The sequence below is a fragment of the Bombus vancouverensis genome, chromosome 1 (assembly GCF_051014615.1).
Source record: "Bombus vancouverensis nearcticus chromosome 1, iyBomVanc1_principal, whole genome shotgun sequence".
Classification (NCBI taxonomy): domain Eukaryota; kingdom Metazoa; phylum Arthropoda; class Insecta; order Hymenoptera; family Apidae; genus Bombus; species Bombus vancouverensis.
Window position 1 is genome coordinate 3195162 of NC_134911.1, and position 24560 is coordinate 3219721.

Below are 24560 nucleotides of genomic sequence, written 5' to 3' on the forward strand. Positions count from 1 at the left end.
TTTAATATAAATATAAATAATTAATACTATAATGACAAAATATGACAAAAACCCAAAATTTAATTATTTTATTTATGTTGTTCAGTTTTTCCAAAGTTTTTTTGTTCGATACTAATAGTTTCTCGACATAAATAGGTTACTATCCTCCTTTTATAAGAAATGCTATAACAGATTGGTTAACGTGTTAAAAATGGATGGTTCTATTAAAAAGAGTATAAATAGTTAATACTATAATGATAAAAAATGACAAAAACCCAAAATTTAATTATTTTATTTATGTTGTTCAGTTTTTCCAAAGTTTTTTTGTTCGATATTAATAGTTTCTCGACATAAATAGGTTACTATCCTCCTTTTATGAGAAATGCTATAACAGATTGGTTAACGTGTTAAAAAATGGATGGTTCTATTAAAAAGAATATAGCTGATCTTTGTTCGGTGTTGTGCGTGATACTAACCAGGAATGAAAAGAAGCTGTCCTTATTTCTTATCATTCTACATGCGTTGTGCAGCATCATCAGGTCTAACTATCGTCACACGTGCATGTTTCCTAAGAATCAATAAGAAGAATATCGGGATCCTTATCGTGAACCGAAGCTATAACATAAAGCCAAATTTACACCTTTTCACTTTGGATAATCTGTAAGTAATATACGTTTTACAACGGTTTATAATATTTCTCAATTATACAATTTGAATTGCATTTCACTATCGTTACTCCTAAGATGCTCAGCTGGTCTCTGACTCGATACAAAACTGTCTGTTCACTGTCACGGAGAGGAATGGCCCTCCTACGAATATTCTATTCGAAATAAACTGATATGTATTCTGATTGTATAATATAATCGAATATAATCTGATTGTGTCAGAAACAAATTCTTAGTAGAAACGTTTTTGTATCATATGATTCGGAACGATATAGATTATATTATCTATATAATTTAATCTATATCGTATATATCTATATAGATCTGTTTATCTTATATATCTATCTTATATCTACGTTATGTAGATAATATAATCTAACCTACAAAACAAGCAACTTTATAACTTTATAAACATCATATCGATTAAATAAAAAAAAAACGCGAGTTTTTCTTACATTTCCTCTATATCTTAAAAATTATTTATCATACGTGAAAAAGTGTCATTAGGAAGTTGTATATAATAAAATTATCTATAAAATGAAACTCGTTACGTAACGATAAGATTAATTTTTACGTTGTACATTAGCAAATAGTGCAAAGACTTTTTTCTTAAATCGTTTATGACATTAGTTAAAGTTGTCATATAATATTGAGGCTTTATGGTATCAGTCATATCAAAATAGGAAACCAAATTTCAAATCGATTCGTTTGTTAGTTTCTGTAAAATGAATTAATCAATTTACAAAACGGAAAATTTTTAATTTCTAAGAAAAATATGTGAGTTTATCTTAGTTTATGCTCCGAGCTTCTACGCTATGTAGAAGACTTATAGTATAGATATGCAAGTGTAAAAAAATGCTTTCGTTCAAAGGCATAGCTAAAATACAGTGATAATTATTTTTACTTTGTTGTTAAATGCAGTAACTTTTGCAATTTACATTCTATCGTCGTGGAACTTGCTTTCATCGATTTCTGGAATCATTCCACGTAATTTCAAGAAAAAGACGTTTTTCTACGATCGATTGGTTCCAAGATGGGCTTTATTTTCAAAAACTGATCTGCGCTAAACTAAATGCAACGAGCGTTGTTCTACAGTTTATGACTTATATTATGCGTGAACTTCTTTTCTTATTGGTTGAATGCCCATAAAACACACAAAAAGATTTGTAAAATTCTTTCATTTTCGCTGCCAGCAGTTAGATGGCTTGAACGCAGCGGGCTGTGTGAAAGCTCCGCGTGCAGTTTCTGCATTGACTGTGCGAAAACTACAACTTGTGGAAAAGGTCATGTTATCTATGCAACTATACAATTAGAGAGACGTTTCCCTTTTATAATTTGAAATTATCCAAAAACGTAGGAAATGGTTGGTAACATTTGTTTGCTTGTGCAACGTTATTTAAAAACTGAAAATAGGGATTAATTCTTTTGTATTTTTTATCCATTGAAGGTTATTGTTAAAATTACATTTATTGTTATAAATCTGTATTTTCGCGAATAATAATTTATTTCTATAATGTCTACGTTTGAAAATTATGTTATTGCTTATGTTATTAATTATTTTATTTTTTATTATTATGTTACATTAGAATTATATTATTATTTAGTTCAATTTACTTCAAAATTTAACCCTTAATATGTTTAATTAAGCCTGTAATATTTCAAATTGGTGAAGTGAATTCAACCAGTGAAGTAGTGTAAATACTGTGGCTTTCATCCTTCACATTTACTGTAGATGACTCATCTGCGATGATCATCCTTATTTCCATGATCATTATTAGAATTCGTTACGTCTTAATCAGTTGTCATTGCCAAGTTTAAGATTATGAATATCAGTAGCCCGATGACTTTTGAGAGTTACGAGATGCCTCGACACATGTCATGTGTATAGAAGGCGCGACACTAATATGTTATTAACTTTAAACAATTTGCCTCATGAATATTCTTGTGATATTGTAATAATATACGACATATATATTTTTGAATTGAACGTATCGTAAATATCTAATTTTAGTGTAATGCTTTATTTGATATAACAAATCTGTTTATCTTATTTTTATCTTATTTGTTTATCTTACCTTATTCTTTATTTTATTTTTTCTGGAGACAGTACTAATAAAATAAATTAATATAACAGTGTCAAATGATTTATCTCAATTCTATAAAGTAATTATCTAAAAGCACAGCTTTGCGAAACAATCTAATAATGGAAAAACCATTGACTGTTGACATGATATACAAGGTGGTTGGTAATTGGTGGTACAAGCGGAAAAGGAGTGATTCTACGCGAAAAAAGGAGTCGAAAATATAGAATAAAAATTTTTCGTTTGAGGCTTTGTTTCCGAGAAAATCGACTTTGAATTTTCGCTCGGTACGCGTGCGGTACGTTATAACGGATCTCACTGTAGATCGTTGTCTCGATGGAAAAAATTAAAAAAAAAATTGTTGTTCTATATTTTCGACTTCTTTTTTCGCGTAGAATCACCCCCTTTCCGCTTGTACCGCCAGTTACCAACCACCCTGTATATATAACTAAAACATCGTAATAACGTAAATATATTATACACTGTGTGCTTAGATTTGCGGTAGAAATGAAGTCAAGAAGATTCTACGACTTATTCTACTAAATACCAAAATAATACGTAATAATAGAATAACTGTTGCATCGGAGGTAATCTTTAGGATTATTGAGTCAGGAAACTTGCCTAGTGTATTTAGATAAATAGATGTGTAATACGGGAAATTATTCTATGCAAAAATAAGCCAAAAGTGGGAAAATGTAGAATAACACTTTTTCATTTAAGTTTTCGTTTTCGAGAAAATACGATTTGAACATATTGAATAAAAGATTAGCCTGGTATATGTGTATTTGACAAATTTTCAAATTCGACTTTCTCGAAAACGAGATTTCAGGCAAAAAAAATGTTGTTCTACATTCTTTATTTATTTTCGCATGTTGAATAATCTCCTACCAATTGTTTACTTCTGTCCAGTCGAGAATCAATCTCGTATACATATGTACTTGACACGCTTTTAAGTTTTATTTTCTCAAAAACGAAAACTCCACGTAATATTGTTATTCTTCATTTCCATATTATCTCGGGTCACAGAATTTCCCTGACTTTACACGGATTTAGAACCATGACGTATATTACACATATATAATATAGACAATATAAGGATAGAGTGAAAATCGAAAAAAAAATCGACATACCGTAAGATCTTCCTTTATTTAGCGTACAACCGTTTTTAAGAAGACAGGCGATCCCACGGATACAAGACAGACACAACGGTTTATGGAATGATTGGAAGACGTACGAGAAAAACGAACTGCCATGATGGTCCCGCGTGATCTCGTGATGATCCTACTTACTTTTCCCATTCGTTTTCCATTTTTTTTGTTTTCTCTTTAATGCAATCTCATGTTTGAATTTCCAGGGGATAGATTGTTCTAGAACGATAATACACAAATTGTTCACGATTCCCTCGAAAAGTGGCGCAGTTAAAAAATAGTAGTCTCGATTCGTTATTCCACAGTGGTCACAAAACATTCGAGATCATCCTGTTTTCTATTTCGATTATCGTTAAAGGTAATATCAGTACAGGCCGTGTTATGATGATGCGATTACGCTGGTTCGTCAAAGAAAATGCCATTAATGTGTATGACAATAAACTCGAATCATTGCAAAAAGCGAACCCGACGATAACGTTCGGAACGTTGCTTGATTTTCTATGGTTTAGGTACATCTAATTGAACGAACGCTCGTAGAAGTTTACGGCAAATCTTGCGATAAGATGTCGTATCTTCTTCCTATATGTATAGTAAAACTTTTAGACAAAGTTACCTTTTGAATGTATGTATCACATTGGATCTCTACCTAACTATGCGACTAACTATGAACAATTAACTAGTCATCGTAAAAGTCTAATTACAACCCTTTGCTTTTCCTATTTGATTCTGCATGATAATCGGTGCTACCATAAGATCGTTAACTATTTGTACGCTGAGATAGATTCTCTGTATAATCAAACGTATTTGTGACAACATGCTTGAAGATAGATGGATCATTTTTTAGGTTTTAGGATAATATTATTATATGATATGTTTATCCTGATAATTATTTCCTTGCCTCTATTCATTTTATTCCTTTCATTGCCAAACGTATATAGTACACATGATTGCCACCATTATTGCTTACAATTCATCAAGTAAAATTTATAATAGTAACATGGAAGAAATCTACTAAAGTTTGTAATAGAAATGAAATAATATTGAACTTATGACTAATGTACATACATATACATATTAATTATAGAGAATTCATCTTTCAACGAGTTGCAAATAATTTTTGGATGACACGATATTCTTTTATTTTTTTGCTCTACAATATTCTTCTTGCCATAGTTTCCAATCTGAATCTCTATTACATATAGCTAAAAATAACGTACACGTATAATATAATCACAGCAAAAATGTATACATACTATCAACTTTCTAAAAGAATAAACGAGAAGCATTCGAAACAGGTGGTCCATCTATCTCCCAATATTACATTTATATTAGCAGAATGCGGAATTATTTTTTTCTCAAAATAACTCTATTGTAATTTGATTGTGACTGGACTACTGAAACACCGGAATTACACAGAAGAAAACGTACTGTGAAACGAAGAGACGAATTCATATCTACAAAAGGTGCACAGCAATTGAAAACGCTTGGGTATCCTACTCCTATATATGTATAATTTATATGTATACATATATTATATGCATAGTTACGTACAATAATTATCTCTTGATATTTGGTTCCTCGTGTATGCATAAGTACGTGTACATGTATATATAATATATATATATGAATATATAATATTTATATGTATGTATTAAATCAATTAATTGTGCATGTTGATCCATACAACACAGAATTCCATTTTGTCTCTGTCATTAAAAGGAATACATATATGTATATATGTATATATATATATAGATTAGGAGGCTATTTAATACTAAATTCAACCGGCGAATTACGCTACCGATTTTTATTAAATATTTTTTTTATCGCTCCATATGTAGCAGAAACATCGTTCTACGAAAAATCTTCTTTCTTCACCTTACAACGTGGTTTTACTAATATACGTATCGTAAGTGATTAATCTGCACGTGAGATTAGGAATGTCAGCTATCCTCAAGAACTCACTCCCATTCTATGCTTCTGTTATTTAGACATTCGTTAGTTAATTCTTACATTAAATCGTTTACTATGCTAATCGATTCGTCTTAAAACTCTGGTATTTTCTCGCTGATAGTTTATTCATTCATGATATGATGCAAATGTACGAGATGTTCGATCTGATTGACACGAACTTTGCATTTTTGCCCCATGAATTAAAATTTAATATTAATTGAGCATATGTTTCGAATACGTATAAAATTAAATAATATTAATAATTTTTTAGTTTCGACTGTTACGATTATTTATATATATTTATGATTATTTCTGCCAGTAAATTGATAGAAAATTATTTCTTAATTAAATTAAAAGTCGTTATTCGTTTTGCAATAGAACTGTGTGAAATGTATAAAATATTTTTGTAAAACAAAAAATATTCGCTTGTTTAATAGAATAAATATTCTTATAGATTGTAAACATAAATGAGTAATGAATTTAAATTTAGAATTTCAAGAAATTTCTAAAATTATTCAAATTTATTCAATAAAAAAGAATGTCTTTTTCATTAATTCAGATCTACGATAAAACAAGCAAAAAACCAAATTTTACAATCAAGTATTATCGAGATCTTTAATAAGTTCTTCGATTTCAGATTTTTATTAGCGATTTGAAATTGTTCACCTTGCTAAACAAACACGGAATGTGATTTCTCGCCGATATCCAATTTCCAATATCACGGAAACAGAAGCAAAAAGCACAACTGGAACAATATTTTATACACAGTAGAGGCTAGATAGATCAGCTCGTGCAAAGATCGTTTCACCAGATTGCCGGCTTGCGAGCCACAAGCCAATCGAGTTTGTTCAATAAGCTTTCTCAACGTCTCGTACAGGTCGTGCTTTCTTCGTAGTAGGAGTAGCAGGGCATTGCCGTCCCTACGATCCAAGCTACAAGGCCGAACGTACCGACCGTGAACAGGATATGACTACGTCTCGACTAGAATATGACGAAAGATATGAATGACACGAGTATCATTTACGATCTTATGACGAAGATCCAGAACTATCCAAGCTCTGTAACGCTTCTTCTCTTAAAACGGGTACTCGATCCCCCGAGACCGAACAGGCCGGTTTTCTCATACCCGACTTATTAATTCGTACGTTGTAGGCCGACGTCTACAGAATTATATAGTTTTGTTTATCGTTAACATGGTGGGAAGTAATCGCTTCCATTCTCGTAACGCGTACAAAATACCGTACAACAGACGAGAGAACTACAACGATCCCTCATTTAGAGAATTGAAGCGCGCAGGACCTATCGTTCAAACTTGCGTTCTAACATCTACGGGTGTCTACATAGAAAATGTGTGGCCAAATTGGCCGAGAGTTCTCACTTAATCACGATACTTGGTGACGATCGTGGCGACGATTCGTCGGTATGAGGATAGATCGTCGGTAGGTCGTCTTATAGAAAAATTGTACCGCTCGAGGATCTATCCTGGTGCGCAAATCTCCACTTTTTCCATCGATGAAAGAGGATTATGAAACGCAAGATGAATAAACGGAGCATTTTGTTCAAAACGGAGTTTTTCTTCTGGGACTAGTTTAAGTTATTCGAAGAATTCAAATGTTAGAAATAAAAAGGAAGTATCAGGAATGTGAGTTCTCTTAAGGAACGAGTACTTAATCGCTATTAATCTATCATTTGGTACTTTCGTGGCGCTGAAGGTTCTTGCGTGAGGAACATTTTCTCAAGATTCGTTAACGTTTCTTAGGTAATAGTAAGTTGTAGTGGATGGTAAAAATGGTAACAATATTAATCCTGATAAAGAAATGCAATTTGCAAACGCATTACGATTAGATAAAATTTGTTCGTAATTAATTGGTATTTAGATGGATCGTTTCTAAGATCTATCGTTTGATAAATTAGGCCCACGCTAGTGAAACGTTTAGAAGTCCTGGGGGTAATAAATTACAGTTGGCTCGTAAATGTTGGAATAACGTCCTGGCTTAAAGCTGTCTATCGATCTCATTAAATCACTAAATTGAACATAAATATATTATTTGGCTTGGCCTGGGTCGATTCAAGCTACTGATCATTACGACGATAACTCGACGACGTTGAAATTGAACCTTGCTCTCTCTTTAATCATCGTTGTAATTTGCAATAATATATTTTTCTTTGAAGTTAAGTATTCTTTACTTTTCTCATACATAATTATATATATCTAATTCCTGTCTCGTTTAATTATTCAGGTATGTGAAAAGAAAGTAGTTAAGGTTCCTTTTGTTTCATTATCGGTAATCGATTTTTCAGAGTTTTCTTTTTCCCTTTCGTAGAACTCTTTCAACCGGAATCGCGTTTCAAACAAAAGGAGAAAAGCTTAAGGCTTGAGAGAACACGGATAAGAAGGTATATAAATTAAACTAATTAGTACTTACAGATCCTTCAACCGTGTAATCACTTCCCGGTCGAGAATATTTTTCTCGTTAAAATCATGTGACTTTTAATATGTTGTGAGATGCGTAAAAAATACTTTGATAATTCTTTCCGTTTGTTAAAAACCTGGATCTCGACCCATAGATAAATATTTTTAATAAGAAAATCATTCCATACGGTTGGAGGATCGTTAAACGTTCGATTACTTGCGTAAACTGGTATTTAAAACGCAATGATCGTACAGATATGTATCAACATATTGTTGATCGATACGAAAATAATCGTGCGAGAAATTGCATTCAATTTTTACTCTACAATACATTAATTATTTACGGTTAACATGTATACCAATATGTTCCTCAAAGTTTATAAAAAAATTATTTCTACAATTATTACTACTAAATTATATTATAAATAACATAAATAAACCGTATAACTACTAGTATCGCTTTTAATACTTCCTATCATTAATGTATCGTTATATTTCTAGTAGAATAAATTTTTAATAAAATCTAATATTTAAGGTTTTATCTATTTTAAATTAATTCTCAAATGGAACTAGTATGAATCATAGTACAAAATAACCAATCTTATTTTTCGCTATATTCCCAATTGTTGCAATCATATCGTTACAAATTATTCATAAATCATCAATAAATTTTACATGCTACAAAACACATTCGTATACTCCTGCTCGAAAGTTTGGAGCATGCTTTGCCATTTGAACGAAACAAGCTTTTTCGTACACCTTTGCGAGAAATAAGAAAACGACAGTCATAATTTTACTTTTTAAGCGTGATTAATCCACTACAATTTCGATACTATAAAAAGATAATATTACAGATAAGATAATTACTTATTTAAGGAATTCATTATTTCTCTTAGAATCCTGACCCACTTTTATGAAAATTAAACTATGATTCACGTATGTATACAATACTAACTCTTCATTCGCCATTTTCAAAATCAGAAAAACCACACAAATTTAAATAATTCATTTTAACGTTAACGTAATGATTAACATTGTTTGACTTTCACGTATAATTCATATCGATCAACAAATTCCGAATAGAAAAAAAGCTTAATAGGTAAAGGCGAAACTCGTCGAAGACCGCGATTACACGAAAGTCGAGTCTCTCACGAGTCACGCGTTCGAAGATCTCATGGAGCAGGCGACAATCGTTATTATCGGATTTTTTAGAAGCTCTCGTCGATTCCCCGATCCCTGGCAAGATTGAAAACTTCGAAATCGCCATCTGGTGCGTCCGGTATATCTGGTGCAACTGGTATCTCGGGTCGAAGGGCCACGCAGTCCCGTGGCGAACACTCGACACGGCCCTCGGATCCGCAGCTGCATTCAATGCAGTTTCCGGTCGAATGCGGAAGTACCTCGCCCTCACGGTATTCCCTTCCTGTAATCAGAATATCGTGTCCGTCCGGACACAGTATTTTACATTTCTCTTGGATTTTTCTCTTGGCCTACCTACAAGTTGCTTGAAAATACCAGACGATTTTACGCTTTCAATTCTCGATTCTTATTGTTTATTATGCAATGGTTCAAGAGAGTATTAGAAGAGTATAAGGAGAACGATATGTGTTATGTGATATGTAAATGTAGAAATATATGTATGTATTGCAATAATCTATAGGCGGAGAGTAAGGATGTGAGTGAAAGCGTAGATAAGCGTAAGAGGGTGAGAATGTGAGAGAGGCTGAGAGAAGATAAGAGAAAGATGTAAAGCCGAAGGACCATTCAAACTGTTAAGCGAGAACTATACACAGTGTAAATCTTTTATTATTGTATAACTTTTGTACATTGTACACCGTGGCATGACTCTACACACCTGGATAAGCGAAGATTTGTAAAAAGAAGTTGTGCAAAGTTGATCTTGACTATGATTTTCGATGCTAAATATTTTTTATTTCAACGTATTTCGCTCATTACGAGGAACGAAAGTCTCAAAGGAACTACATCTTCCAGAAAAAGTGTTAAAGTTTTAATAATTCTTAAACTGGTTTCATTCACAATATATTTACATCTATATTCGTATTTAATGAGGAAATGGTGTGCTATTTACGAAGCAGCAGGACATCACAGATTAGCTCGTTAAATATATCGGGATACAAGAATAGTGGAAGATCTCTGCGTGCAGAAAGCATTCCGTGACACTGCGATTTTCAGCGACTGTGTTAACGATTCGGTGATCAAGAATTAATATCGCGACGTCTAAATGCAGGTCGAGACCGCATAAATAAACATCTTTTTCTTGAAGAAGGGGTTATTTAATATCCATGGTTCCTTTGAGACTGTTGTTCCTAGTGATGAGCAAAATACATTGCAGTAAACAAATTTTGACTGTAAAAAGTCATGCTCAAGGTCAATTTTGTACCGATCCAAATTTCCACCGATCCAAATTTCCACCGATCCACGGTGTGGAATCATGCTACAGTGGTTTTTAGATCAACCTTCTACACACCCTATACATACAATAAATAATAAATACTTCTTATTCGAATAATGCGATAATACAAATCGTCCATGTAAGGACTTCGTGGCCTCCTGGAGGTCCGCGGACCACAGGTTAACAATCTCTGGTCTAGCATATTGATATTGAATTTAATCTCTTTATTATTATACAGGGTGGTTGGTAACTGGCGGTACAAGCGGTAAGGAGGTGATTCTACGCAAAAAAAGAAGTCGAAAATATAGAATACAACGATCTACAGTGAGATCCGTTATAACGTACCGCACGCGTACCGAGCGAAAGTTCAAAGTCGATTTTCTCGAAAACAAAGCCTCAAACGAAAAATTTTTACTGTATATTTTCGACTTCTTTTTTCGCGTAGAATCACCCCATTTCCGCTTGTACCACCAGTTACCAACCACCCTGTATAAGACGTGGATTAGTCCTATGATAATTACATTGGATGCGGATTGAAGCAAATTTTTTGTACCGTTAGCTTCAATATAATGTTTGAACTTTTGAATTCTTGTAATTTTTTGTTAACTATGAAGATACCCGATAAATACAATTTTGAGTACACAATTTGTTTCGTGCGGACTACAAAAATTAGGCGTTATACATATACGGTTTAATGCGGGGCTTTCATACAAGTATCGTCTAATCCTCTGCTTTCTTTCTCTCACTTCCTGGAATCCGGAATATTTATACATCTGCGCAACTTTTCTACGAAACGATTAGAAATTTTAAGAAAACACGTAATCAAAACAAATAATTATTCTCTTACCTACGGTGACTACAAAAAAGTATTTATGCGTATCCCTATTTTCCAACGAATCGTTCTTTCTCCTTTTTTCATTAATGTTTATATTTCATTTTCATGGTATCAAATTTTTGTAGTCATATTGAAGGTGCCATTGAATGATACGAAATTTAAACGTAACTCGTTTGTAAATGCTACACTAAATACAATGGCGTGCTAATATTTTCTGTATTCGTTGTACTTCCTCGTGAAAAACCGTCCATACGATGCGAAACTAATTACACTGTAATTCTATTTGCTTCGAATAGCGGCTATCTAGTCGATAGTTTGCGGCTGTGTAAAGAACCGAGTTGAAACAAACTACGACTGATCTATTACCCATCACGAGACACGTAGTTGGTACTGGCTGCAAGGTAGTCGAGTAGGTCGCGTTAATCTCCGCGTATCCCTGTTGCTCGACAGAAGGCTCCTCCGCCGGATCACCGGAAGCTTCCAAACTGTCGACGGCATCCGTGCTTCCCTCCAGCGACGGCGTGTAATTACTTTCTATCGTCGTCGATGGGAGGAACGAGGGGCCGGCGGAAGGATCGGTGTTCGGATTGTAATTCTGCCACCAACAATATACTTCACCGGCGACGCACAGACAATGAGAGTTCGGGTCGTACGATGGTATCTGGAACGGAAAGAGAAAATTCATACGTTCAGTCTCGTATGATTGTATGCCATGTTATCCTTGTGCGACACGACGCCGCGACAGTTGGATAAGGTAGTTAGTACGAATATACGTTGTTAGAGGCAGATATGTCTTTTTCAGTTGCAGCTTTTTTACGGGGATGTTGAAGAAGTTATAGTAATTAAAACTTTGATACTGCTACGTCGTTCTATATGAAATAATTGATTTCAGAAACGTGTAAAATTGTTCAAAATTTAGTGACAAAAAATGCTGTTAAATGTTAATTAGATTTCGATTTAAAATTGGAAGTTAAGTGAACGCAACGAAGTTAAGTGATCGATATTTTGTCAGTTTTTTTTTTTTATTACAAAGAGATGTATTTATGCACTAAAGCAAAACATAAATCAACGTCAAATTCCGGTCTGTTCTTTTTCAGGAAACTTTAGATTTTGACGTAATGTGGTAAAAGTTGTTTGTAATATTTTGCAGAAGCTACATTAGGAGGAAAGACAGCCTGCAATTGATGTGAAAAGATTAGATTGGGTAATGCAAACATTAAAAATGCGTCAAAATATTGTTAAATAAGGATTATTATTGTTTCGATATATAAGGTCAAAATGTATCGAATGTATTCAATTTGTTGTACTATTCGACCTAATCCTTTCGTTACGACGGACGACTATAGCGGCTCTCTATGAAATGTTATTCATATATGTATGCACTATGCGCGGCTATAGTCATTTGTCACAAAACGTCGCGCCCCACCGCGCCATTTAAGGCCATTTTTGGTTGAACAACTAAAAGCTATTCCAACTTGATTGAAACTGTATTTACATGTGCAAATTCGAACAACCTAATTAAGGTTCATCGACTCAATCGTTCTTCCAAAAATTTCCTAATGCAAACAAGGTTTTAGATATATATACATATGTAATGTTGTAATATTTTTGGAAATCAGGCGATCGATTCGAGAAAACTCAAGAATCGATTTTCTAAAGTCTTCTTCCGTATCTCCTAAAATCTCCGCTTCTAATCCCTCTTCTCTTTCTCCTTCTAACTCTTAACTTGCTTTTCTTTTTCTTTGTTCTCCATCTTCGCTTCTCGAAATCCTGTTTTATTCTCCCTCCTAAGTACTTGTCCTTCTCTATTTATATCGTTCGGCCGACTCCCAGTAAAGACAGGGAAAGTCAAACCGTCGGTTGGTCTTCTAAAGTCTATAGAATTTACATATATATACAGTGACAAGCAAAAGTGTAAACACACTCCGCTGATCTTATGTAAAAGGCGATACTACGACTAATTTTTCAAGTGATCGGTAAAGATTAGGTAACAGTAACTACAAGCTGCGTCTGATTAACGAAATGTAATAGTTCATTTTCATTAACATTAATAATGTACAGAATATATTATAATAATTGTGTTTTGAAACAATGTTTACAGTTTTGCACGTTGCGTCAGAAACGTTTATGATAGCGTGTAAATGTCAGGGAAACGAAACTGTCAATAAGCACTGATTGTCCACTGTTTCGCAGTCAACTGTTCCACACTATTGTTAGATTACTTTTCAGTTTGATATGCTTAATCCAAGATGAAGCCACTTAGTGAAGATAAAAAGAACAGTATTATTTGTTTGCGTGATAAAGGTTTGTCGTTGCTGCAAATTGCAGAGAAATGTGGTGTCAGTCATGCGATAGTTGCAACAATAAGAGAAAGGTATGTTAGTGCACCAATTTCTTCACAAAACGGTAGACTGCGACTTATTTCGGATAGAGCAGCACGTGAAATTGCACACTGTATTCGGTCGGATAGTTACAAAACACTAAAAATTGCTGCTCAGCAAATCGAAATAGGTGCTAGCGAATGGACCATTCGTCGCTCTTTAAAGAGAATGGTTTACGAGCGAAGGAAAAAGAAAGTAAACCAGCTCTTTCAAACAAAAATATTAAATTACGAAAACAATTTGTTGACACCTACAAAGAATGGACGATCGAGGATTGGGAAAGAGTTATATGGAGTGACGAAACAAAAATTAACAGATTCGAATCCGACGGAAAGTCCTGGTATTGGACTTAATCCGAGAATAACGATCAACCAAATGATATAAAACAAACTATGAAGTTTGGAGGTGGCTCAATTATGTGTTGGAGTTGCTTTACTCACAAAGGTGTTGGTCCCTTAGTTCGAATCGAAGGTATAATGCGAAAAGAGCATTATTTGACCATTCTACAAAGTAATTTACCTTCTGTAGTTAATTCTATTGGATATAATGAACGTGAAGTAGTATTTCAATAAGACGGGGATCCTAAGCATACTGCAAAAATAGTTAAAACCCGGCTAGAAAATCAAAATTTTTCTGCGATGAAGTGGCCAGCACAAAGTCCGCGTATGAATCCGATCGAAAATTTGTTTTTTCCATTTTGAAAAGAAGGCTGGCAAAATGTAATAATCCACCTTCAGGCGTTCACGAATTATGGGAAAGAACATAACAGGAATGGTACGATATAGAACCACAAATAATTAAAAATTCAATTGACAGTATGCCTCGTAGATTAAAAGCATTAAAAAAAAGTAAAGGAAAGTGAACGAAATACTAGGTTGAAACCTTAATTCGACGATTATAATTAAAGTGCAAAACTGTAAACACGGTTTGAGATGTCCATTTTTGTAAAATGTTCTGTGCATTATTAATGTTAATGAAAATGAACTATTACATTTCGTTAATCAGGCGCAGCTTGTAGTTACTGTTACCTAATATTTACCGATCACTTGAAAAATTAGTCGTATTATCGCCTTTTAGATAAAATCAGCGGAGTGTGTTTACACTTTTGCTCGTCACTGTATATTACGGGCGAGTACAATCGCTCGCGACAACAATCAACATTATGAGCGTCTGATTTCACTGGATATCGGATACGTAACACTCATTTACAGAAATAACAAACATATGTACATTTGTCGATATAATATATCAGTATTTCATCCACAGTTCATTTGTTTTCTTCTTCTTCTGTTTTTTTTACTGTAAGAACTTCGCAATATACGTACAGTGACCGTCCCATGTTCGGGCGTTCATGCATTAATATTTGTTGTATCCTATTGGATGTATCCGAGATGAATGTGCCAGTCAGGTTGAAGTTATACACCATACATTATTATATTATTATATTACCTATAAGAGCGGTACTTTTGGACGAACAAGAGGAAGAAGTGTACCAACAAAAGGAGGAAAGATTTTGGTGTATATTCGTTATGACAAACCCGTAAAGAAAAAGGAGAATTTCATATTTATAAACAACTAATAAATTACGAACAAAAGTCTTATGAATACTCTAGAATGATACAGCATTTTTTTAATATTTTACCGAATAAAATCTAATATTCTCTTATTTACACCTAACAATCTTTTTTAAGGTTTGTTTCCCGCCACCTCCTTCCCCGAATAGTTTCAACTAATACAAAATTAATCTGCGTAACATTTGAACGCGATTGGATAAGAGGAAATGATGCCCTTGGGTTCTTAAATATTAAAATTAATACTTAAATAATTATATAATCGATACATACTCGATTGTATTCGATTATTTTTTAATCTTATTATCCTCTTGCTATTGATTATAGCAAAAAGTTGTAGATTCAGACACGACGCATCTTTTATATTCTACTATTTTTTTTCGCATGATAAACAGTTTCAGAAAAAAAAAATTGGTAACTGTAGATAGTACAATACATTCTGATAAATTTGTTCATAAATTTTTATACAAAAATTTGTTCAATATTGAAATATGTGTATATATAAAAATTAATGAAATGAAATAACATAAATTCTCAAAGCATGAAATTTTGACATCATTCGTGTTGTAATTATTAAAAGTTCAGTTCAGAATTAGTACGATTGCAGCATAATGAAAAGATTATTACAGTATACGAAATGTAATGTTCATGAAAGGGACTGAAAGAAATTAATTAGATAAGAGGCAGAAGGAATTAATGGATAAAATCTTAAATCCGATATATAATAAAACTTGTATAACTTTTATGATTTCAGTCTAATTTATATTCCAAAAATGTAATAATTGTCTCTCTTTCCAGACAAAATTTTACGCGTGTTGTTCATTATATATTTCTTCCTTTTCTTTCAAAATTAATGAAATGTGTGGTACGATTAATTAAATATATAACAAATAAAAACTAGACTACCTATGAAATTTTAGCTTTTTCTGCCCGTATTTTAATTGGGAATAGAATTTTTCTTCATTTTAAGGAATATAACAATATATCCACATTGCTAAGATATATGTACGTGTTTTAGTGCTTCGTTGAAGATCTTATTCGAATGTGCTTGTTAAGATTTAACAAGGTCTTGTTTTACATCTGCTAGAAGCTTATTCGTAATGTATTATTAATTAACCTCGATCCTGCAAATCTGCTTCGTACAATTCCAATAAAATGAATTATAGATACAGGCATCTAAATAAGTAATTTCTTTTACGCAAGAATAAATAAAAAAAATTGGAAATAAATTATTTTCTGTTTTAATATACTTAAACATAATTTGAAAAGCATACGAGACACGTTACAATGGCTACAGTAGTTATACATTTCATTTTCATAATATGAAACAAATGTACTCGTATGAAAGTATTGCTAAATGATATTTAATATACTTGGGTTTAATTAATCAGTATATCAAACGTTATAATAAATACAATGACGTGCCAATACATTTTATGGCCGCTGTAAATTCCAATAATCAATACTTTATAATAATTATATAATCAATGCAACTGAACTTTCTCAACCATTTTTTACTCAATCGCATTTTTCTAACGTTAACGAACATATCAAGATTGAGAAACATATTAAGAAAGTTCTTGCTAACACGCACGACTTCCCGTTTCAATTTGATGTTAAACATTTTCTTAAAACATTACGAACCTTATTTGATTGCTAATCGGACCAAGATAGAAATATAAAGGTTTGAAGATATCACCAACTTTTCTCATTAAGAAAGAAAAACGCATAAATTAAGTGAGAAAATCGATATTTCCAAATAGCATTCGAGGATTTCCCTCAATGCCTACGACACTTTTAAATTTGAAAAAGCATAAAACATTTGAAAATCTATGGAAACGAATGCATGTACAGAGCTTAACGAAACGGCTCATATTTTCTATATACACTCGACGGTAGGAAAAGGTCGCAGAAAAAACGAATAAAAAGAACGCGATGAGTCGGCGAAACATGTCATTAATTACTATACACGCTTCGTACCTAACGAAGAAACGTGAATCCGTCGCGACGGCGGCGTTGCCACTCGAAGTTCATTGGAAGTCGTCCCCTAGGTCCTACATTAATTAATAATGTCAAGGCTTGATATGACATCGACGAGTAAAAGAACGCTTCTGAAAAAGGTAGAAAGAGAAAGAGAAGAGAGAAAAATCGAGTAAACATCAAAGCAAACCATATAAAAAAAAAAAAAAGAGGCGGAAATGGTCATGTACAGGCTGTTGATATTTACACAAAATTCATATTTTTATGAATATAATTAAGGAAACGAAACTGTAGGCAGAGAACTGTTTCACGTATTAAATACCATAAGAAGTATTTTATTAGGCTGTTTGGAAAGTTTATAACGAAATTTAAGAAAATTTTAAAGATATTATAGAATTTCGATAATATTTTGCTATTTTTCTACGTAGCTTTATGATCTTTTTTGTGATGTAAAAAATATTTTGGAAATGTCAAAATATGAATAAAATGGGGTAAATTCCCAATGAATACTTTCGCCTATTTTTCATGGAAATAACATATTTCTTCCTTGCTGAAAATGACACTGTTTTTATTACTCAGAAAAATTGCTACAGAAAGATATCTGTAATTGACACATTTCTGACGTCCAATTAGAAAAACTGTTTGTCAAACAGTATTTTGCAAAATTACGCAATTTTATTTGTTAGATAATATTCTTTATATCTGATAAATATATGTAACATATAGAATATAATAAATACATCAAAATGTAGAACATAAAATTACTTATTATGTAAAATGTAAAAATGTCAAAAGCGCTAGGAATTTTTCAAACAACCCAATATTTTCGATATTTTATATATAATATATTTTTGCGTATTATATGTGCGTTGTTTTTCTTCTTTTCTTATCGATGGATAAAAATCTGTACTGTACTGTACATGTGACGTTCGAAACTTGAGAGAGGCATCGTCGAAAGAAACGACACAAAGAACAGAAAAAAAAGCAGTGGCATGGCAAAAGAGGGTGCAGAGTCAGACGAACGATGCGAGGTGATTAATTTCACCGGAGAAATTCGCGATGCAACGACGACTTTCGATCTATTCTCGCAGGTATCGCTCGATAACGCGCCTATTAATTGGATACCGATTCCTATCTCAAGAGAGACATTGTTACTCGTATATAGGTGTCTCGACGAAATTTCCATGGAATATTTACGAGACGCGTTGCGAATATTTACGAATCGCGACTTTTATGCATGCTTCGGAATTTTTCACGCATTCATTCCATCCTTTGAATTTTTCGATCTGAAACAATGTCGCATTTTGACAATGTCTCAGAGTACGATACGTATACTATATCAGTGTTATTTCCAAACTTTTGCATAAATATTATTGCAGGTATCAATATAATGCAAATGGAACGTTGTTTCTCTAAAACTTCAATTTAGCAAGCGATATTACTAATCATGAAATTTTCTCATACCGTTAAATATCAACAGTATTATGGATGAAGAAATTTGTTATAAATGACGTACATTGAACGTTAGAGAGATTTATACACATCAAAAGGTCATCATTGGTCATCATAGATAGTCGCTATGTTCGTATGATCCTGTTACAGAAGTTCGGAATGGAAAGAAGAACATGAAAGTTGCTAAAAACAAACCTAGTACATAGGAAAGCTTTGGCACTTTCTCTACATCACTCAGTCAGGTCTTTAACACAAAAAAAACTGTAAATGGGGAAAATTATAACAGCTGCATTGTAAGAAATTCTTTATCTTAAAGTTGGTGATCCTTACAAACCTGTAATAACGAAACTGAATAATACTGAGAAAGTACCTTGAATGAATTGGAAATTGACTTCCACAGCATTTACGTGCAGGTAAAGTTTAATTTGAAAAAATGACGTTTCATATGCACCAATCGAATACGTAAAATATATGTACCTATTTCAAATGGAAATTTTGAATTTAAATTTATCAGATCTGATTTTTGAAAAGGATGTTTTATCAAACGATAACTATAGTTAGACGATAACGATAGTTCGATAGACTAAAAGCTAGCTTTTTACCGGATTACGTCGCTTGTTGCAAAAGTCACGTAAAAAAAGCATGGAATTGTCATCGGCTTACATCGATGCTATATTTAAACAGTCTATTTCAATAAACTTTCGCCGCTGATTTTATTTCAAGTAACCATACACTACTAATAGATATCGATATAAACAATAGCCAAAATTTATTGGTATCTGTAAATAAAAAAGCAACAATAGAAGATCAATGGATAAAAATTGATCCTGCGCTGTTATCTGAGTCAAGAGCATCTGTTCATTATCTTGATCTGAGAGTGATTAAAATATGTGTTCCTAGCAGGGATTTGAATGAAGCAGTTAACTTTTCTAGATAAAAGTTGTTCTCTGAACTTTCAACTTTTCAATAATTTTTTTCTGCTCTACGTTAACTTTATACCTTGACATTTTAATTCTGTTGTAAAAGTTCTGTTAGTATAGTCATTTTATACTGCGTTAACAAAAGTTCTGAAGGATAATATACCATTTAACAGATATTTTAGGGTAAAATATAAAAGTTGGAATTATTTTTAAATTGGCATTACTAAAGGAATTGAAAGCAAGGCAAGTATAGAAGAGAAAAGAAGTTGTGATTTTTATAAGCGTAACTGTTTTATTGTACTAACAACACGAGGAAAATTGAACAAAACAAAATGAATTAATGTGAAAAATTCAGATTGAGAAACGTAAACATTAAATATGGATCAAAATATCGTTAATAAGGATCAGCTAAAGATTTTCGTTGTTTCGACATATCAGGTAAAAACGTACTGATTCTGCTATAATGGTCAAAATGTATTAAATTATTGAATGTTTTACATATGTATATATATATATGTCGGAGATGAAATGAAAACCGGAGCCTTCCCTATGCAATTTTGAGGAAGCCTTTTAATGCTTTAGCCTAGATTTTATCATAACTGTAATTAAGTAATTGTCATTTGTAATTGTTTGACATTTGTGAAAAGCGAAAATGGGTTCGAGGTGACAACTGGTCGCTGAACGTAGCCACGGTCACGGGATAAACGTTTTGCTTGATGAAGACAGAAATTGCCTAGTATCGGCGTTTGGATCTTTCTCGATGTTTCCAAAGTGTATACAACAAACTTTTGACAGATATTGCCTAGCAACAACGATTGGAACCTTCTCGATGTTTCCAGCGAGAATATAACAAACAAATGCAGTCGTATAACGAAAAAGATTTTAATCAGATTTTCTTTCGTGTGATCGCCTTGGAAAGTGATACATCGAGTAATTTACCGAGTGATTCAGCAAACGTATCTTGTTTTTTGTGTTATAAAATTGTTTAAAGTTTTCCCGTTGACCGTGGATTCGTTTGAACCCCGGATCATTGTTTATAGCGTAAATTAAATTCAATATTTGTAAATTTATCAATCGTTAATTTTCATTATTCGTTAAATTAGTAAATCGTAAGATATATTATTCGTTTCTTTAATTGTTCGATAAAACTTATTATTCTTTAATCTAATTAATAATTTAATTTATCATTTGTTAATCAATCATATCATTTACAAAATTCATTATTCATAATATTTTGTAAAAACCTTGTTTATTCGTGTAAATATATTCTCTGTTTTGTAAAACAATGGCTAATTCAAATGAAGAAACATTACGTGATTCAAATCCTAATGATAACCCGACATATATATATATATATTATATATGTTGGATTACCACTGGGAGTAAGGTTGTGGGCGTCAGATGTATCTTCGCGGGAATTAGCCATTGATGCGGTACAACACAGGTGTAATTTATTGCAATAATGGGGTTGTTACGATCTTGACAGTTAATCACGGCGATTAGCCACTCGCGAAGCTAGTGACAATGGCTTCAGGTTCGTTAACCTGTGACGTACGACTCCACGTATGACTCCACGTACAAGTAACTTATCTGCAAGAACTCCAAGCAAAAAGAAAGAAGGTACATGTCCCTTCCGTGACCGTGGCTACGTCTAGTGACCCGCTATGTCACCTCGAGCCCGAACCCATCGTCATAAAGCCAGATTGGAACATTAAAACTATTTCTTATTTTTTATTCTTTATTGTAGCTATAGTAAAAGTCTGGACTAGGGTATTGGGTTTTTCCCAACATTCCAGACGGAAAGTCCCGCTGTGCTTTCATCTCCGACACGGCCATCCTGACAATCACGCGTCCTCGGGTGTATCCAGATGACAAACTACCAGCTGGAGACTCCACCACGCTGGAGTCGACTCGACGTTTGTTCTTGGGGCCAGGTTTTCTGTTTTGTCGTAGCGGACAATCAGGTGCGATATGGCCCTCCGCATGACACTGGAAGCAAACCACCTGGGACGATGTGGCTGGTCGGCTCCCTTCCTGGCGTTGTGTACCCTTCCGCTGTTGGCTACGCATCCTCCTCGTGCACTCCACGAGTTTATGCCCGTATTTACCGCAGTAATGGCACCTCACGTGGTGGGCCAATAGTTTGTGTCGTTTAGCTTCAAATTCCTCCGATGGATCATTCGACGAAGGTACTGGCTTCTTCCCCGCGTGCGGGAAAACTCGCATTTCCTTAACGAATTGATCCCGGATCTAAATATCATTTGTGAGTGCTACCTTTCGATACGCTGGTCATGTGAAATCAGTCGTAGAAAGACGGCGGAGTTGATTAATTCGACGACGCTGTTAGATTTTCCCATTTCTGGGCACGGATAGTACTTGGATGGGTGATCGCCTGAGACTCCGCGTGGCGTTGGCGAAGCGCGCTGCCCCCCCCCCCATGGGGTTCGGGCTTGGGCGCTTGGCGGCTCAGCGTCTCGGGGCCGCCAGTAGTCCAGTAGAGGAACCGGGCTGCCTGACACGGCGGCTCCGGCGACGAGGCGCGGTGTGACAATGGTCACACACCTCCCCATCAGCGATGGTATTAGGCGCGCGGGGAGGCTCCGTTGCGACGCTTACAGCGGTTCCCGGGCTTCTCTCGATCGCAGCCGGGACGGTTATCGTGAAGGTTTTAGTCGGTTGGAGTCCGACACTACCACGCCGCTTTTCCCAGAAGCGGCCTGGCGTCCGTGCGGATTTCCTCCACGTAAAATATAAAAAGAAAAAGATTTTCCCATTTCGCCGACAGAAGGGAGTGAAGATGATTACCAAAGGCCCCCGTAGTTTCGTCCTTCAGTGATTCATTGAACATCTTCATTAGCGCTTAGATTACCGTCTCCGTGCTACCATAACGCGCAAGAAAATATTCCGTAAATTTGGTCCACGTAAGACTACTGTCCAGAACCTACATAAATCACTGTGTTGCTGTACCCTCTAGCGCACGACTTAATTACTACAATTTATTATATCATTTATTGTATTTTACTGTTTACAAATGTAGTGCTTTCTATTTTCATAATATTACGGTCGTATGTGATTGTATATCCTCCTTATATATATAAACTCGGCTCGCTACAGCTCAAAAAGTTACGATTTCCCGATCAAGAAGTCCATATATATTGCGACATTTCAACCGATACCTTGCGACCATTCGTACCGAAACCTTTACGACGCAACGTATTTCAATCGCTACATGGACTTTCCTATCCAGGAATACGCGCCACGCAAAACCTGGTGACGACACGGTTCGTATGGCCGTCGATTAATAAAGATTGTCGGAACTGGACACAGTAATGTATCCCGTGTCATCGATGCAAAGTTACCAAGCACGTATCGTCACCCGTCGGGACATTCGGAGACTTAGCAGGATAATTCGAACGCATACACATAGACATCGTAATGCAATATTCACAAGGCTACCGATATTGTGTCTAACGTGTATCGACCGTTTTTCGCGTTGGCCCAAAGCCATTTCCATCGTCGATATGGAAGCGACAACCGTTGCCTCGGCTCTCCTCTCTACATGGATAGCTCGGTTCGGCGTACCTTCAAAAATAACAACCGATCAAGGATGCCAGTTCGAATCAGACCTATTTAACGAACTATGCCGGTTGCTCGGCATTGAGCATTTGAGCACGATAGCCTATCACCACGCGTCCAACGAGATAGTAGAACGCTTGTGTCACGTAAACTTGAAGGTTGGATAACGAAATAGAACAGCTAAGTCGTAACGCAACTATTAATTTTGTTTTAGTTAAATTTTATTACGAATGCAGCAATCGCAACGGAATACACACTGAATTAACATAAGACACAATTCACTCCAACCACGTTATGTAAAACTTAGTTACAATGACACGTTAAGTACGCGACTGTTATAAGGGTAGAGTCCGGTAAAGATATGTTGACTATTCTAAGGATACGGAATAAGTGAAGTTTTACTGACGATACTGTGTTTGAGGAAAGTTAGGGGTGGGTGTGTCTAAGGATACGGGACCATCGGATTTGTTGATGACAATTTTGGTTAGGGAAGTGAGGGCAATAGACACCATCTCAGATTGGATAATCAGACGGTTGGCGGACCACGAAGGGTTTTAGCCGCTCTTGTGAGAAAATTGCTAACGGAACATACCAGACGTGAGGAAAACCAACTTTCCGTGTTAACCCGTAGTAAACAATAAACGTAAAAGGAAACCTAAGACAAGAGATACTCGCTTGGTCCGAAGGACCTTGACTATGAAAATTTCAAGACCCTGGGTCTTGGGTCTGGGTGGGTACTTAGGGCTATTGAGGGTACGCCCGCGGTGTGTGGCTTGGTCTAATGTGAATTGACGTTACACTTGCATCGGCAACTAAAAGCAGCAATCAAATGCCACGATACGAACAAGTGGGTGGAAATCTTACCAATTGTTTTATTAGGCATAGGAACCGCTATCAAGGAGGACCTGAACGCAAAGGCAGCCGAAATGGTTTACGATACCGGCATACGATTGCCGACAGAATTCTTCGTACCAGCGAAGCAACAGGCCAACTCGCATAGACATCGCATAGACAAGCGAATAAACAGGAACTAACATTCAGTCACGATCGTAACGGGTAAAAAAACAGACCGCGAGCTCCGCTTGTTATGTTTACGTTTGGCCTAAGTATCTGGTCGCGAGTCAGACTCGCGATATTCATGTTTGGGCCAAAATCTGCATCGCGAGTCTGACTCGCTAAAGTACGGGAAGGGG

At 34.7% G+C, this 24560-nt stretch overlaps 1 protein-coding gene across 1 annotated transcript in view; it reads right to left on the reverse strand.

Moving 5' to 3' along the window:
• Positions 1-3846: 3846 nt before the first annotated feature.
• The window catches only part of LOC117160565 (uncharacterized), a 286749-nt gene continuing 266035 nt past the window's right edge, over positions 3847-24560 (reverse strand). Inside the window, exons 3-4 of the mRNA XM_033341404.2 lie at positions 11854-12148; positions 3847-9662 (exon numbers count right to left, since the gene is read on the reverse strand). Of these exons, the coding sequence (XP_033197295.2) occupies positions 9448-9662; positions 11854-12148 (510 nt within the window). The 3' untranslated portion in view covers positions 3847-9447. The remainder of the gene's footprint in view (positions 9663-11853; positions 12149-24560) is intronic.